Source organism: Pongo pygmaeus, chromosome 12 (genome assembly GCF_028885625.2).
Source record: "Pongo pygmaeus isolate AG05252 chromosome 12, NHGRI_mPonPyg2-v2.0_pri, whole genome shotgun sequence".
Classification (NCBI taxonomy): Eukaryota; Metazoa; Chordata; class Mammalia; order Primates; family Hominidae; genus Pongo; species Pongo pygmaeus.
In genome coordinates this window covers 107827028-107844738 of record NC_072385.2, presented here as the reverse complement: position 1 = coordinate 107844738, position 17711 = coordinate 107827028, and the positions used below count along the sequence as shown (strand labels likewise).

The window sequence follows — 17711 nt, the reverse complement described above, 5'->3', positions numbered from 1 at the left end:
GAGACGGGGTTTCACCACATTAGCCAGACTGGTCTCAAACTCCTGACCTCAGGTGATCTGCCTGCCTTGGCCTCCCAAAGTGCTGGGATTACAGGCGTGAGCCACCGTGCCTGGCAACTTCAATACTGTTAAATGTGTTGAAACTTCTTTTACGACCCTTATGTTTTCTCTTGATACATACTCAGTCTGCACTTGAAAATGGTATGTATTCTGTTGCTGTTAGATGGAGATTTCTGTATATGTCAGTTATGTCAAATTGGTTAATATAGTGTGGTTTAAGTCTTCTGTATCATTATTGATTTTTCTGTCTACTTAAAAAAATCTGGTTTTGAGGGAAAGGATGTTGAAGTCTCCAACTATAATTGTAGGTTTATGTATTTCTCTTCGCCGTTCTATTAATTTTTGCTTCATGCTAAACATTTGTATTTTTATCCCTTCCTAAAGAATAGACTGCTTTATCATTATGAAATGACCCTCTATCCTTGGTAGTTTTCCTTTGTTCTGCAACTTAGCGAAGGCAATATTTTTCCCCCACTAAAACCTTTTTATTCGTATGTGCTAGAATATTAGATATTTTAAATTTTACTTTCTTATATCCTAATTTGTAAAAACTCACTCTTTCTTCTTTTTCTTTCTTTCTTTTTTGAGACATGATCTTGTTCTGTTGCCCAGGCTCAAGTGCAGTGGCACAATTAAAGGCTCACTGCAACCTCTGCCTCTTGGGTTCAAGGGATTCTTCCACCTCAGCCTCCTGAGCAGCTGGGACTACAGTTGTGTGCCACTATGCCCGGCTAATTTTTTGTGTTTTTACTATTTTTGTATTTTTAGTAGAAACAGGGTTTCACCATGTGCCCAGGCTGGTCTCGAACGCCTGGGCTTATGCCATCTGCCCGCCTCAGCTTCTCAAAAGTGCTGGGATTAGAGGTGTGAGCCACCATGCCCAGCCCAAATCTTGGTCTTTTCTGTATCTATTTTTCCTCCTATCCTGAATCTTGTATTACTCAGGTTTAAAATTGGCTACATTTGCTCAGTTTTGCGTACTTGGTGAATATCTGGAATCAAACAAACACAGACAAGTTTAAAAGGTGTGAACGTTTTTACTGTGGTTAATTTTAGTATAGCCAAATGAAAAGCCACAGTTACAGTTTACCTTTTTTTCTGCATTGTAGGAATAGACTTCAAGATCAAAACAGTTGAATTACAAGGAAAGAAGATCAAGCTACAGATATGGTAAGTGATGCTAGTTTACTTTATGTAGCAGAATGCCAGGTTCCTTAAGGTTTCACAGTGAAATTCTTTTTTGTCACAGGTTTAGATTCTGTGAGACTTCCGTTTTTAAAGCAGGCAGTCAGGTGACCTTTTTGTGCAGTAAAAACCGTTGCATGGACTTAAGTCCATGAGATCTAATAATCTTTTCTACTTACTGTATGAACTGAGGCAAGTTATATACTCATTATTAGGCTTTTTATCTTTATATGTAAAGGGGGATAGTAACACCTATCTCAATGGATTGTTATAAGGATTACATGAAATAATATATGCAAAGTTTTTAGTGAAATGCATTGTGAAAATATTTGTTTTCTTTAATATGTTTTTAACTTTTTATGGGCAATTATTTTTATTAGTTTGTGTTAGGTTTGCCTGAAGAAGTACAAACCTTTGAATTTGTATTTGTCTGAATCATAGAATTTAGAATTATAATGGCAATATTTTCCAGCAAATATTATGTGTTTTATGTGTATTATGTATATTAACCCATTACTTACTAACAAGGACCCTGTGAAATCTGTTACTCCTTTTGAGAAAACAGCTTTATTGAGGTATAATCTAACTGATATAGAATAAGTGCACATAAAGTGTACAATTTGTTAAGTTTTGACATATGTATAAACCTGTAAAACAATCACCACAGTCAAGATAATGAACATATTTGTCACCTCAAAAGTTTCCTCAAGCCTCTTTGTGATCTTTTGTAATCCCTTCTTCCTCGCTACCCTGGTCCCCAGGCAGCCACTGTGCTTTCTGTCACTGTATTTCTGTTTTTTGTTTTTTTTGTTTTTTTTTTTTTTGAAGATGGAGTCTCGCTCTGTCACCCATGCTAAAGTGCAGTGGCGCTATCTCGGCTCACTGCAAGCTCCACCTCCCAGGTTCACGGCATTCTCCTGCCTCAGCCTCCCAAGTAGCTGGGACTATAGGCGCCTGCCACCACGCCTGGCTAATTTTTTTTGTATTTTTAGTAGAGACGGGATTTCACTGTGTTAGCCAGGATGGTCTTGATCTCCTGACCTCGTGATCCGCCCGCCTTGGCCTCCCAAAGTGCTGGGATTACAGGTGTGAGCCACTGCGCCTGGTCAATTTTTTTTAAACATTCTAGATCCCATTTTCATTTATGTATTTCAAACTTTTATACTTTTCAACATGACTGTATCTACCCCACAGAATGACGTAGCTCCTTGATTTTAAATTATCCTTTTCCTGGGTCCTGTCCTGGGTCCTGCCCTGACTCTGATTATACCAGCCCCCACCAGTTGTTAAGGCAATCAATAATTTATTTCAAACCAGGGAACTGGGTCCTTGCCTCACTATTTCTAGGCTTACTGATGATCTGTTGCCCAGGGCTAAAAATAGCCACAGCTGCTTGTTTATTGGTGACATTATTTTTAGGTTTGCATACACACATATGCCCAAGTCTAATCCAGTCCAGCAGGTCAAATCCAATAGGCAAAAGGAGGTGTTAAATATCTGAAGGGACGATTAAACATTGTACATGTTCACAGTATCTTTTTATGTCGCCGTTATACAGGTTTCTAAGCCTGCTTTCAAAACTACTCTCTTATCCTCTGCCATTAAAAAATTATTCCCTGACAGTCTACTTAGTAAGATCAAGTTTCTGAAATTACAAGACAATGGCAATAGAATTTTCCTTACTTAAAGTAATAAACAGCCAATAATTGCTATGAAATCCTACTTTTCCCACTGACATTATAAAAAAGAAGTGATATGTTTCTAGGAATTAAAAAGGTATATTTCCTTAATACCACACTTGGGGTTGGGGAAGCTGTGTACTCTGGCTGTTATTGTGACAGTTATTTTTGGTCTGGGCACTGACAAAACCAGAACAGGCCAGAGGCATATCAATCTGCTCTGCAAGGCAGAGACCCCAGATTTCATAACTCTGTGTTTTTTGGTAACATAATGAAGTTATTCCTTACCTTATAAATTAGGATGTCAAATTTCTCATGTTGCATTTTATTTTAAGAAGACCCGGATTTCTTCAGAGATAGACAATTTGTCTATACCCAAAATACCATGAACTTAAATTATGTTTCTCTTCATTCAAGGGTTTTGTTTTTTTTCCCCCAAAAGTAGACAGCCTGACACCTGCCCTGTCAGAGCTCACACCCATAGGGACAGGAACAAACAAGTAAATAAATATATCACAAATTGTGATAAATGCTAGCAAGGTGAATAGGGTAAAGTGATGGAGAATGGGGTAAGGATGAGGGAGGAAGTGATCTAGATAGAATGATCAGGGAGGTCCTCTCTATAGAGGTGATGTTTAAGATGAGAAGTGAAACTCGAACAGTAAGCAACCAAAGTCATTTAGTCAATAAATGTTTGTTGAGTATGTATTTGCCAGGTGGTGGTGGTAGGAATATAAGCATAAATCGGACAGATTGGAGCCCTGCCTGCAAAAGCTTACATTTTAGTGGGGTAAGTCTAGATCTTACTATGCTTTTTACCATGTTGCCCAGGCTGGACCCTCTCCCTTTTCAGAGTCCTAGTTAATTCACTATATTTTTCTTGTATAAAAGCACTACATAGCAGCCACAGCTGGAGCCTGGGTCTTCTTCATGGAGACTCTGGTATGGGTCTTACAAGATGGTCAGTGAATTCCTGATAGGGAGACTCATTGAACATGTTGTCTTTCTTGAGGTGTTGGGGATGAGATAGCTATAGGTCTTGAAGATAGTATTAAAGGTGACCTTGGCAAAGGTGCCTAGGGTAGCAGTGTAGCTCCTGGTGGAGGTGTAGCAGTAATTGATAGGGGCCATCAGCAGCAGCTTTTTGGCACAGGGGCGGACAGTGCTTCTAGGGACTGGGATGAGGCCACCAGCACAGAGCTGCAGTGGTTACCTTGCAAGGGACTGTGGGTCTTACTGATCTTGTTCCCCAGGTAGCTTTACTGCACATGGGAAATGGAGTGGTTGGCCAGTGTATGGTGGCCCTGCAGATGGCAGGGACTACTTCCTTGGAATACCTAACACACAGACTGATGTGACTCTTGTCCCTGACTGTGACAAATCCCTTGAACCTGGTCCACTGGCCAGCATAGGTCTCTTTTTGCATGGGCATAATCTTCAAAACCTCATCTTTGAGGACATCCTTAGGAAAAAGTGAACAATCTCAGACTCCTTGATGGGCGGGGAGAAGAGAGAGATTTCCTCCAGGAACTTGTCATGTCTTTGACTAGGTGACCCACCTTGGTGACAGGGAGCTATTCCTTGTCTTTGTCCTTGCCTCCTTGAGCTCTAGGCCTCAGCAGCAACCCTGGCCCAGTCACCACTCCTGAAGCTTCCCGGTCCAGGGCCCCCAGTGCCTTCAGGCCCTCCCATAGTAGTGGCAGGATCTGCCATTTAGTATTTTCTCTGAGAAGGCTTAATCTCTTTTCTTGCTCTGCTTTTTGTTTCCTTAACACTTAATAATCCTCTGACATTCCATAATGTTTTATTTATGTGTTTATCTTCAATAGAATATAAACTTTGTTAAGACAGGAATTTTTGTTTCATTTACAGCTTTATCTCTTGTGCCTGGAATAATGTCTAGTGTGTAGTACTTAATAATACTGGTAGAATGAAAGAATGGGATATTGTCTTATTTTCAAGGGCAGATCTATATATTTTGAGATGAAATGATCAAGTGACAGGGCTGTGATTTTTTTTTTCTTTTTCTTTTTTCTTTTTTTTTTTGAGACGGAGTCTCGCTCTGTCACCCAGGCTGGAGTGCAGTGGCGCTGTCTCGGCTCACTGCAAGCTCTGCCTCCCAAGTTCGTGCCATTCTCCTGCCTCAGCCTCCTGAGTAGCTGGGACTACAGGTGCCTGTCACCACGCCCAGCTAATTTTTTGTATTTTTAGTAGAGACGGGGTTTCACCTTGTTAACCGGTATGGTCTTGATCTCCTGACCTTGTGATCCGCCCGCCTTGGCCTCCCAAAGTGCTGGGATTACAGGAGTGAGCCACCGCGCCTGGCCGGGCTGTGATTTTCTTAAGATTAAAAAGTCCAAGTCTTTCACTTAGCTAAAAACCATTTTATTTTACTTACATAGAAATAGGCTACAGGCAAAGCCAGGGTTTTCCTTGTGAAGCAGCTTTGAGTACTGCGTAAGCACAGATAAATATTAACTTGAGAGCTCTTAATACCATAGAACATCTGTCTGCAAAGATGGTCTTGACTTAGAGCATTGTTAGGACATCTTAAAAACATAGAATGAAATTTTGAGTCTCATGGTGACATTATTGCAGCTTTGCGTATTTTTATGGAAAATATTTCTTATTGTTCGTTATCCCTCCTTATTGTTTATAAGTGAAAACAATAACAACAACAACAACTACTAAGGTCCAAGGAAGTTAAGTACATTCAAGGTCACTAAGCTGGGAGGGGTAGAACCTGAGGATAAACTTAAGCCTGACCCCAAACCCATGTTTTGTGTATATTCTTGCATAATGCCCAACCTATAGTAGACATTCAGTTAATATTTGGATTGATGGATAAATGAAGAGATGGCAGATATGTGAACGTGCTAAGTGCATTTAAGATATGAAAAGATTGAGAATCCAGTCATATGCAGGTAGTGGGAACAGATCTTGCAGAAGCTCTTAGTAGGAACAAACCTACGAATTTAAAAATGGTTTCTAGTGATTAGAGAAAAGAGTACCTCAAAGTGAGAGGGGCTGGAGAAAGGTTTAAACTACTGTAAGGCTTTGTAATCCCCAGAATAAAGAGTTTGGAATTGATTCTGGTTATAATGAGTTTTTATTGGAAGTTTTCTGTTTTTACTTTCATTTTTTTGGAAAGCCTGGTCATATTTTCGGTTTGTTTTATAATGACTTTTTAAATACATAATTCACATACCATACAATATACCCATTTAAAACAATTTAATAGTTTTTAGTATATTCACAAATTCGTACAACCATCATTACCATTTTAGAACATTTTTATCTCCCCTACAAGGAAACCCCATACCCGTCACTCTTTATCCTCCCAATCCCCTGGCCAAGGAAACCACTGATCAACTTTGTCTGTATAAATTTTCTTTATGTGGACTTTTCAAATAGGTGGAATCATATAATATATGGTCTTTTGTGACTAGTTTTTTTCACTTAGCATGAGGTTATCAGGGTCTGTCTGGGTTGTACATGAATCAGTACTTCATTCTTTTTTTTATGGCTGAATAATACTCCATTGTATGGATATACCACATTTTATCTATCCGTTCATTAGTAATGGACCTTTCAGTTGTTCTACTTTTTGGCTATTATGAATAATGTTGCTGTGAACATTCGCGTATACATTTTTGTGTGGACATACAAGTTTTCATTTCTTTTGGTTATATACCTAGAATTGTTGGATCATATGGTAGCTCCATGTTGACCATTTTGAGGAACTACCTGACTGTTTTCTAACATGGCTGCATCATTTTACATTGTCACCAACAGGGTATAAGGGTCCCAATTTCTCTACATCCTCACTAACGTATATTATTGTCATTTGGGTCGTAGCCATTCTGTGGTGGTGGGGAGCTAGGTTGGTATCTCATTGTGGTTTTTATTTGCATTTCACTAATGACTAAGGATGTTGAGCATCTTAAGTGTTTATTGGCCATTTGTGTATCTTCTTTGGATAAATGCCTGTTTAGATCTTTTGCTGATTTTTAAGTTTGGTCATTTGTCCTTTTATTGTTGAGTTGTAAGTTCTTTGTATATTCTGCATACACAAGTCCCATATCAGATACACAAGTTTGCAGATAGTTTCTTCCATTCTGTGGGTTGTCTTTTCACCTTGTATTGTTCGCTGAAATACAAGTTTTTAATTTTCATGTCCCATTTACCTGTTTTGTCTTTTGTTGTTTGTGCTTCGGTGACATGTTTAAGAAACAGTTGTCAAATCCAAGATTTGAAGATGACCCCTATGTTTTCTTCTAAGAGTTTTTATAGTTCAGCTCTTGGATTTAGGTCTTCATCTGTTTTGAGGTAATTTTTTATTTTTTTTTTGAGATGGAGTCTTGCTCTGTCTCCCAGGCTGGAGTGCAGTGGCGCTCTCTCGGCTCTCTGCAAGCTCCGCCTCCCGGGTTCATGCCATTCTCCTGTCTCAGCCTCCTGAGTAGCTGGGACTACAGGTGCCCACCACCACGCCTGGCTAATTTTTTGTATTTTTATTAGAGATGGGTTTTCACTGTGTTAGCCAGGATGGTCTCAATCTCCTGACCTCGTGATCCACCCGCCTTGGCCTCCCAAAGTCCTGGGATTACAGGCGTGAGCCACCGCGCCCTGCTATTTTGAGGTAATTTTTATATATGGTATGGGGTAGAGGTCCAGCTTACGTCTTTTGCATGGATATATTCAGTTGTTCCAGCACCATTTGTTGGAGAGCCTGTTTTTTTGCCCAGTGAAGATATTAGAAGTTTTAAGCAGAATAATATGATCAAACATAACGTTTAAAGAAGATCACTCTGGCTGGTGTGTGGAGAACGGCAATCCATCATCTCTGAATCTTAGAATGCCAACAAAAGGTATTGTGAACAAGCAGCCAGTAACTTAGAATGAAGACCAGAAACTTATCCAAAGAGTCATGAGAATAAAGTGTTACAAGCAGAGAATGCAGTCGGCTGGGCGCAATGGCTCACACCTGTAATCTCAGCACTTTGGGAGACCGAGGCAGGCGGATCACCTGAGGTCAGGAGTTTGAGACCATCCTGGCCAACATAGTGAAACCCCATCTCTACTAAAAATATTAAAATTAGCTGGGCATGGTGGCACACACCTGTAATCCCAGCTACTTGGGAGGCTGAGGCGGGAGAATCACTTGAACCTGGGAGGCAGAGGATGCAGTATGCCGAGATTGTGCCACTGTACTTTGTGAGACTCCGTCTCAGGAAAAAAAAAAAAAAAGAAAAAAGAGAATGCAGTCAACTGTGTAGAATCCTACTTAGTGATTAAGATGCAGTCATACAGTGCATAATGATATTTTAGTCAGTGACTGCATACACAATGGTTGTCCTATCAGTATTGTAATACCACATTTTTACTGTACCTTTTCTATGTTTAGACATATTTAGATACACAAATACTTATTGTGTTACAGTTGTCTACTGTATTCAATATAGTCACGTACTCTACAGGTTTGTAGCCTGGGAGCAATATGCTATACCACATAGTGCAGGTATGTTGTAGGCTCTAATCATTTAGGTTTGTATAAGTACACTCTGTGATGTGTGCACAATGATGACATAGTCTAATGATGCATTTCTCAGAACATATCCCTGTCATTAAGAGGTGGATAATATATAAAGAGGAAATAGCTATTGGATTGGGCATCCACGTTATTGGAGACCTTCTGAAAGGGAGTTTTGGTAGAGTAATCAGTAATAGCAATCCTATTAGAATCAGTTAAGGACTGAAAGTGGGAAAACAGCAACTAGAGAAAACTCTTTAAAGAAATTTGCTGGGAAAATTTTTATGTAAATACAGACAAGCTTATCCTAGTATTTATATGGGAAGGCTAGGATAGCTAAAACAATTTGACAAAGTAAAATAAGTGAGAAGAATCCATCTACCTGGTTGTAAAACTTTTTTTTTAGCCACAGTAATCTAAGACAGTATGGTAATGGAGGAGGCCTAGACACATAGGAGATTGCAACAGAATAAAGAACCTAGACACAGATTGAACTGTGGTATGGCCTGGAGATTTTTGACACAGGTACAAAAGCAATTCAATGGAGCAAGGTTATTACTTCGACATTTCGAGCAAATGGTGCTTGAGCAATAGGACATTCATAGAAATGTCCTATTTGAAATTAACTCAAAATGTACCATCGGTTTAATAAAACCGTAAGGTGGCCGGGCACGGTGGCTCATGCCTATAACCCCAGCACTTTCGGAGGCTGAGGCGGGTGGATCATCTGAGGTCAAGAGTTTGAGATCAGCCTGGCCAACATGGCGAAACCCCGTCTCTACTAGAAATACAAAAATTGTCCAGTGTGGTGGCGCACGCCTGTAGTCCCAGCTCTTCGGGAAGCTGAGGCCAGAGAATCTCTTGAACCTGAAAGGCAGAGGTTGCAATGAGCCGAGATCACACCACTGCACTCCAGCCTGGGCGACAGAGCAAGACTCTGTCTCAAAAAAAGAAAAAAACCCATGAGACTTTTAGAAGAAAATACAGGAGAAAATCTTTGGAACGTAAGACTATGTGAAGAGGCCGGGTGCAGTGGCTCATGCCTGTAACCCCAGCACTTTGGGAAGCTGAGGCGGGCAGATCATCCGAGGCCAGGAGTTCAAGACCAGCCTGGCCAACATGGCGAAACCCCATCTCTACTAAAAATATAAAAATTAGCCGGATGTGGTGGCACGTGCCTGTAATCTCAGCTATTCCAGAGGCTGAGGCAGGAGAATCTCTTGAACCTGGGAAGCGGAGGTTGCAGTGAGCTGAGATCGTGCCACTACACTCCAGCCTGGGCGACAGGGTGACACCCTGTTTCAAAAAAAAAAAAAAAAACCAGACTAGGTGAAGAATTCTTAGACATAACACTAAACACATGATCTGTAAAAGAAAAAAAAAATCAGTAAATTAATTAGACTTTCACAAAATTAAAAGCTTCCTCTCTACAAAATACCCTGTGAAGGGAATGAAAAGACTAGCTACAGACTTGGAGAAAATATTTACAAGCCAATGTATCTGACAAAGGACTTCTGTATAAAAATAACTTTCAAAAGTCAACAGTAAAAAGACAAAAAACTGACAGTCCAGGCCAGCTGCAGTGGCTAACGCCTGTAATCCCAGCACTTTGGGAGGCTGAGGCGGGCTGATCACCTGAGGTCAGGAGTTCGAGACGAGCCTGGCCAACATGGTGAAACCTCATCTCTACTAAAAATACAACAGTTGGCTGGGCGTGGTGGTGGGCGCCTGTAATCTCAGCTACTTGGGATGCTGAGGCAGGAGAATCACTTGAACCCAGGAGGCAGAGGTTGCAGTGAGCCAAGACTGCGCCATTGCACTCCAGCCTGGGCGGCAAGATCGAAACTCCATCTCAAAAAAAAAAAACAAAAAAAAACCCCAAAAACAAAAACCTAACAATCCAATTAGAAAATGGGCAAAAAAACCCCAGACATTTCACCAAAGAGGACATGTGGATGGCAAATAAACACGTGAAAAAATGTTCACCATCTTAGCCACAGGGAAATACAGATTAATGTGATGATGAAATATTACTATATGCCCTCTTAGAACTACAGAAATAAAAAATAGTGACAGCATCAAATGCTGGTGAGGATGCAGAGAAACTGGATCTTTTATATGTTGCTAGTGCAAATGTCAAGTAATAGAGCCACTCTGGAAAAAGTTGGCCAGTTTCTTATCGTTATACACTTACCTTATTACCCATAAATAACATTCCTGGGCATTTATTTCAAAGAAATGAAAAGTTATGTCCACATAGAAACCTGTAAATGAATATTCTTCGAACTTTGTTATAGCCCAAAACTGGAAACAACCCTGAATGTCCTTCCATGGGTGAATGATTAAGCAAATTGTGATACAGACATACCATAGAATGCTACTCAGCAATGAAATGGGACAGACCAGGATTACATGCAAAAACTTGGAGAGGACTTCAAGAGCATTATGGTGAAAGAAGTGTTAAATGCCAATTTCAAAAGGTAGCATACTACATGATTCCACTTATGTAACATTCTGGAAATGAAAAAAATATAAACACAGAAAACAGATTAGTGATCAGAGTTTAGGGACTATGGGGAGTAAAGAGGTGATGTAATAGTTCTTTGTCTTGTGGTTGTTACACAAATCTGTACATGTAATAAATTGTAGAGAACTATGTATACACACATACACAAATAAGTGCATGTAAAAAAAAAAAAAACCCTGAAATCTTAATAAGGTCTGTAGATTGTATCCAATGTCCATTTTCTGGTTTTGCTATTATGCTGCAGTAATATAAGATGTTATCATTAGGAAAAGCTGGGTGAAAGGTACCCAGGACCTCTCTGCACAGTTTTGTAACTTCCTGTAAGGCTGTAATTATTTCAAAATAAAAGTTTTAAAAATATTAACTCGAAAGAGGAGCAGGGATAGTTGGAGAGATACAGGGTTGAGATTGGGGTTTTTTGCTTTATTTTTATTTATTTATTTATTTATTTATTTATTTATTTATTTTGAGACGGAGTCTCGTTCTGTCACCCAAGCTGGAGTGTAGTGGCACCATCTTGGCTCACTGCAACCTGTGCCTCCTGGGTTCAAGCAGTTCTCTTACCTCAGCCTCCCGAGCAGGTGGAATTACAGTCACGTGCCACCACGCCTGGCTAATTTTTGTATTTTTATGGCGTTTCACCATGTTGGCCAGGTGTCTTGAACTCCTGACCTTAAGTGATCTACACGCCTCAGCCTCCCGAAGTGCTGGGATTACAAGTGTGAGCCACTGCGCCCAACCTTATATTTGCTTTTTTAAACAAGATACTAAAACATGTTTGTAAGCTGATGAGATGATCCATAAAAGAGCAAAATGATGATACAAATGAGAGGGCATAGTTACAGGAGCAAAATACATCTTATACCTTTGGCTTTAAGCATTAAATAATGGAAAATACTACTATTTACATTTCTGTCTTATTATTTATAAGGGAGGTTATCTTTACAACTTTTGGTTAATGATTCTAAATGTAAATATGACTGTACTATGGTATAGTTCTCTAATGTTCTAAAAATCCTACCTGCTTTTGTGTTACATTATGGAACTAAATTATTAAATAAAATGAAATTTTAAGAGTTTCTATGGTGTTTGCTAGTGCTTATTCAATAACCTTGAGTTTTATGTGTCACTTCCTACTGTTTTCCCTTTCAGATTTTCATCCAGTATGGGTAGGTTATTAATTTCCTTCAACTAAAAAGTTTTTTTATATACTTAGGAAAAACTATTCTTGTTTTGTCCTTTATGTGAAATGTAGTAATATCAAAATGCTTAATAGAAATTATTGGCTGTTTATTTCAGGGATACAGCAGGCCAGGAGCGATTTCACACCATCACAACCTCCTACTACAGAGGCGCAATGGGTATCATGCTAGTATATGACATCACCAATGGTAAAAGTTTTGAAAACATCAGCAAATGGCTTAGAAACATAGATGAGGTAAGACCTAGAACTTGTATAAACCCTTCATGAACACACATTTGTGTGCTTGATTAGGAAGAATAAATATTCCCACTGATCTTCAGGATATAATGTACTGTTGAAGTCATTATTATTGAAGTATTTCTATTTTCTAAAAGTTAATGTTGGCTGGGCGTGGTGGCTCATGCCTGTAATCCCAGCACTTTGGGAGGCTGAGGCGGGAGGATCACCTGAGGTCAGGAGCTCAAGACCAGCCTGGCCAACATGGTGAAACCCCGTCACTACTAAAAATTACAAAAATCAGCTAGGCATGGTGATGCGCATCTGTCATCCCAGCTACTCGAGAGTCCAGGGCAGGAGAATCTCTTGAACCTGGGAGGTAGAGGTTGCAATGAGCCAAGATCACGCCACTGCACTCCAGCCTGGGCAACAGAGCAAGACTCCGTCTCCAAAAAAAAAAAAAAAAAAAAGTTAATGTTGTTATTTGCTAACTTTTTCTTAAGTTTTTGGACAGTCTATTTAGAGCCCCATTCAAGACAATTAGTAAATTACTCCAAAACTCTGTATAGCCATCTTACAAGATGACCCCAAATAGAAGCTACCAGTGGTTTTACAATGATTTTCTGAAAATGAATTTTTTCTTAATAAATTTTTATTGAAGGAATGAATGAATAAAATGTCCAGTAGTAACTTTTTAAAACTTTATTTTTCATGTTATAGAAATATAATATTGCTTCTAGGCATTTTGAAATATATGGAATACTAATATAGTAAAAACCTAACTAAGAAAATAGTTCCATTGCATGTGAAAATGTTGGGTTTTTTCTGTATTTTGGGTTTTTTTGAGATAGAGTCTCACTTCATCACCCAGGCTGTAGTGCAGTGGCACGATCTTGGCTCACTGCAATCTCTGCTTTCTGGGTTCAAGTGATTCTAGTGTCTTAGTGTCTTGAGTAGCTGGAATTACAGGTGTGCACCACCACACCCGGCTCATTTTTGTATTTGTAGTAGAGATGGGGACTCGCCATGTTGGCCAGGCTGGTCTTGAACTTCTGGCCTCAAGTGATCTGCCCACCTTGGCCTCCTGAAGTGCTAGGATTGCAGGCGTGAGCCACTGCACCCAGCCTGATGTTACTTTTTATAAGTTAAAATTATGTATCAAAGCATGTCTGTTTCTTTGCTACAGCATAGGTGGCTTCTTGTTAAGAGTTGTTTTTCATGCCTTATTGCTACCTTCTAGGCTTTGAGTTTTGTTAAGAGTAACTCTTTGAAGCAAATTTTGGCCAGATACACAAAGATCAAGTCTTAAACCAATATTAGACCCAAGATAATACCCCTAATGGTAGCAATCCTAAGGGCTCATTACCACTTTTTTGTTGCTACAATAAATCTTTGGGAGAAGCTTATTATTTTTTAATAATTATTTAAAGATACACAGATCTTGGCTGGGCGCAGTGGCTCACGCCTGTAATCCCAGCACTCTGGGAGGCCGAGGTGGGTGGATCACCTGAGGTCAGGAGTTCGAGACCAGCCTGACCAACATGGAGAAACCCCGTCTCTACTAAAACTACACACTTAGCTGGATGTGGTGGCACATGCCTGTAATCCCAGCTACTTGGGAGGCTGAGGCAGGAGAATCGCTTGAACCCAGGAGGTAGAGGTTGCAGTGAGCTGAGATCACGCACCATTGTACTCCAGCCTGGGCAATAAGAGCGAAACTCTGTCTCAAAAAAAAAAAAAAAATCTTAAAACAAAAAAGCTTTATTTTGATTTCCTTATTCTTTATTTTATTGTTCAGGTAAGTAGTCTGTAGTAAGAGCAGTTTAGAGATTTTGCAGTGTGTTTCCAACAACCACCAATTCTCTGATTCTACCACATGAACTGGTGTCCTCCTATTCAATCCTATTCTGACACTGACTACCCTGAATTAGTGTCAGACTCCACAAGTTTAAGGACTCAGTCCTACAAAATTGCCCTCACTTGAGACGCCATTTGCAAGTCCTGGGTCCCCAGGCTTACCCACATTTCTGCCTTCTGTCTTAGCTGGCTATAGATTTTGGGGATGCCAACAATGCCACTCCATGTGATCATTTGCTAGAGTGAGTCATAGAACTTAGGAAAATGCTATACTTAGGATTACAGTTTTATTATAAAGTATACAATTCAGGAACAGCCAAATGGAAGAGAGGCATATGCGGGGAGTAGGGGCAGGGCTCCAGAGCAGCTTCCATGCCCTTTCCAGATACGCCACCTCTCCCAGCACCTTGATGTGTTCACCAAATTGGAATATTCCTTACCCTCAGTTTTTCAGATTTTTGAATTGAAGTCCCATCACTTAGGCATAATTGATTAAATCATTGACTTCTGGTGATTGAGTGTAATGTCTTGTCTCCCTTCCCCTCCTAGGAGGTCAGGAAGTGGGACTGAAATTTCCAATCCTCTTATCACTTGGTTGGTTCCTCTGGAGACCAGCCCCCATTCTGAAGCTGGGTAGGAGCCTTGTCATCAGTCACCTCATTAGCATAAACTCATTATAGTCAACAGAATCTTGTTATGAATAACAAAAGACAACCCTGTCACTCAGGAAATTGGGAGGTCAGTGACAGGAACTGGGAACAAAGACCTAATATATGTTTTTATTATACCACAGACTTAAACATCTGACATGGTAGACTGGATGGTTTGTTTCCCAAGATAAACTGAGAAACATACAACCCAGGTATAAAAAAGGAAAATTGTGGGTGTGGTGGTGCACACCTGTGGTCCCAGTTACTTGGGAGGCTGAGGCAGAAAGATTGCTTGAGCCCAAGAATTCAAGGCTGCAGTGAGCTATTATCATACCACTGTGCTTCAGCCTGGGTGACAGAGTGAGACTGTGTCTCTGAAAAAGAAAAGAAGTAAAGTTATTTGAAAAGAAAATCTTGGCCAGGCGCAGTGGCTCATGCCTGTAATCCCAGCACTTTGGGAGGCTGAGGCAGGCGGATCACCTGAGGTCAGGAGTTTGAAACCAGTCTGGTCGACATGGTGAAACCCTGTCTCTATGAAAAACACAAAAAATTAGCCGGGCATGATGGTGGGCACCTGTAGTCTCAGCTACTCAAGAGGCCGAGACAGGAGAATCACTTGAACCCAGGAGGCGGAGGAGGCTGCAGTGAGCCAAGATTGCACCGCTGCACTCCATCCTGGGCAGCAGAGTGCAACTCCGTCTCAAAAAGAAAGAAAAAGAAAATCTTGTTTCTCTGGTATATTAAAGGATTATATAACATGATCAAGAGGAACTTACCCAGGAATGCAAGAGTCAGAACCTGTCAATGTAATACACCATATTAATAAAGGACAAAACCATGCAGTTATCTCAGTTCACACAGAAAAAACATTTGACAAAATCCAACATTCTTTTATGATTAAAACAGTCAGCCAGGCGCAGTGGCTCACACCCGTAAATCCCAGCACTTTGGGAGGCCGAGGCAAGTGGATCACCTGAGGTCAGGAGTTCGAGACCAGCCTGGCCAACATGGTGAAACCTTGTCTCTACTAAAAATACAAAAATCAGCCAAGTGTAATGGCAAACACCTGTAACCCCAGCTACTCGGGAGGCTGAGGCAGGAGAATCGCTTGAACCCAGAAGGTGGAGGTTGCAGTAAGCCAAGATCGTGCCATTGCGCTCCAGCCTGGGTGACAGAGCAAGACTCTGTCTCAAAAAAAAAAGTCAACAAACTAGGAATAGCAAAGAACTTCCTTAATCCTGTAAGTGACATCTATAAAAATACCACAGCTATTATCGTACCTGTCCCCTAAGATCAAGAGCATGGCAAGAATATTTGCTCTGGCCACTTCTGTTCAACATTATGCTGAGATTCCAGCCAGAGCTAAAAAAAAGAAAAAAGAAAAAAAGCCATCCAGAGTGAAACAACTATTTATAAATGGTAGAATATTTTATATAGAAAATTCTTAAGAACCCACAAACATATACCCAGAAAACTCCTAGAACTAATGAACAAGTTCAGCAAGGTTACAAGAAATGAGATCAACATATAAAAATCAGCTTTATTTCTGTACACTAGCAATAACCTAAAAATTACATTGAGAATAAAATTCCATTTGTAATAATATCAAAAGGCAAAAAATACTTAGGAGTAAATTTAACCAAAAGAGTGTAAGACTTGTACACAGAAAACCACAAAATATTGTTGAAAGAAATTAAAGATCTAAATAGATAGCCATTATTTGTGAATTGGAAGACAATATTAAGATGGCATTACTGCCCAAAGTGATCTACAGATTTAGTGCAATCCCTATCAAAATCCCAATTGCTTTTTTTAAAATTCCCCCCGTAGAAATTGACAAATTGACCCTAAAACTAATATAGACAGGCAAGGGACCCAGAGTAGCCAAAATAATATAGAAAAGGAAGTACAAAGTTGTAAGATTCACACTTTCTGGTTTTAAAACTTAACCGCAAAGCCGCAATAATCAAAACATTGTGATACTGACATAAGGATAGTCATAAAGATTAATTGAATAGTATTGAGAGTCTAAAAATAAACTCTTACATATATGGTCAGTTGACTTTTAACAAGATGGCTAGACAATTCAATGGGCAAAAGAATAGTCTTTCCAACAAATGGTGCTGGGAAAACTGGCTATCCTTGTGTGGAAGAATGAAAGTTAGATACCTACTTCATACCATACAGAAAAGTTAACTCAAAATGGATTATGAAGGTTGGGTATGGTGACCCACACCTGTAATCCCAACACTTTGGGAGGCCAAGGTGGGTGGGTCGCTGGAGCCCAGGAGTTTGAGACTAGCCTGGGCAACATGGTGAAACCCCATCTCTACAAAAATATACAAAAAAAAAACACAACCAATTAGTCGGGTATGGTGGCATGCACCTGTAGTTCCAGCTATCTGGGAGGCTGAGGTGGGATCACTTGAGCCCAGGAGGTCGAGGCTGCAGTGAACCATGATTGCATTACTACACTCCAGCCTGGGCAACAGAGTGAGACTCTGTCTCAAAAAAAGAAAAAAAACAAAAAGGATCATGGACCTACATGTAAGATCTAAAGCCATGAAGTGGCAAAAGAAAAGAAATGGATAAATTGGGCTACATCAAATTTAAAACCTTTGTGCTTTGAATGTTCTACCATTTAGAAAGTAAAAAGCCAACCCACAGAATGGAAGAAAAGAGGACAGACTCTAACAAGTGTTCACAAAGATGGAGAGAAATTGTAACCCTCATATATTGCTGGTAGAATTGTAGAAAGATGCAGCTGGTTTGGAAGATATTTTGGCAGTTCTCAAAATGGTTA

The 17711-nt window shown here is 40.0% G+C and overlaps 1 protein-coding gene across 1 annotated transcript in view; it reads left to right on the top strand.

The window, feature by feature from the left end:
- The window catches only part of RAB10 (RAB10, member RAS oncogene family), a 102917-nt gene that overhangs the window by 63011 nt on the left and 22195 nt on the right, over positions 1–17711 (top strand). Inside the window, exons 2-3 of the mRNA XM_054474812.2 lie at positions 1170–1230; positions 12281–12419. Of these exons, the coding sequence (XP_054330787.1) occupies positions 1170–1230; positions 12281–12419 (200 nt within the window). The remainder of the gene's footprint in view (positions 1–1169; positions 1231–12280; positions 12420–17711) is intronic.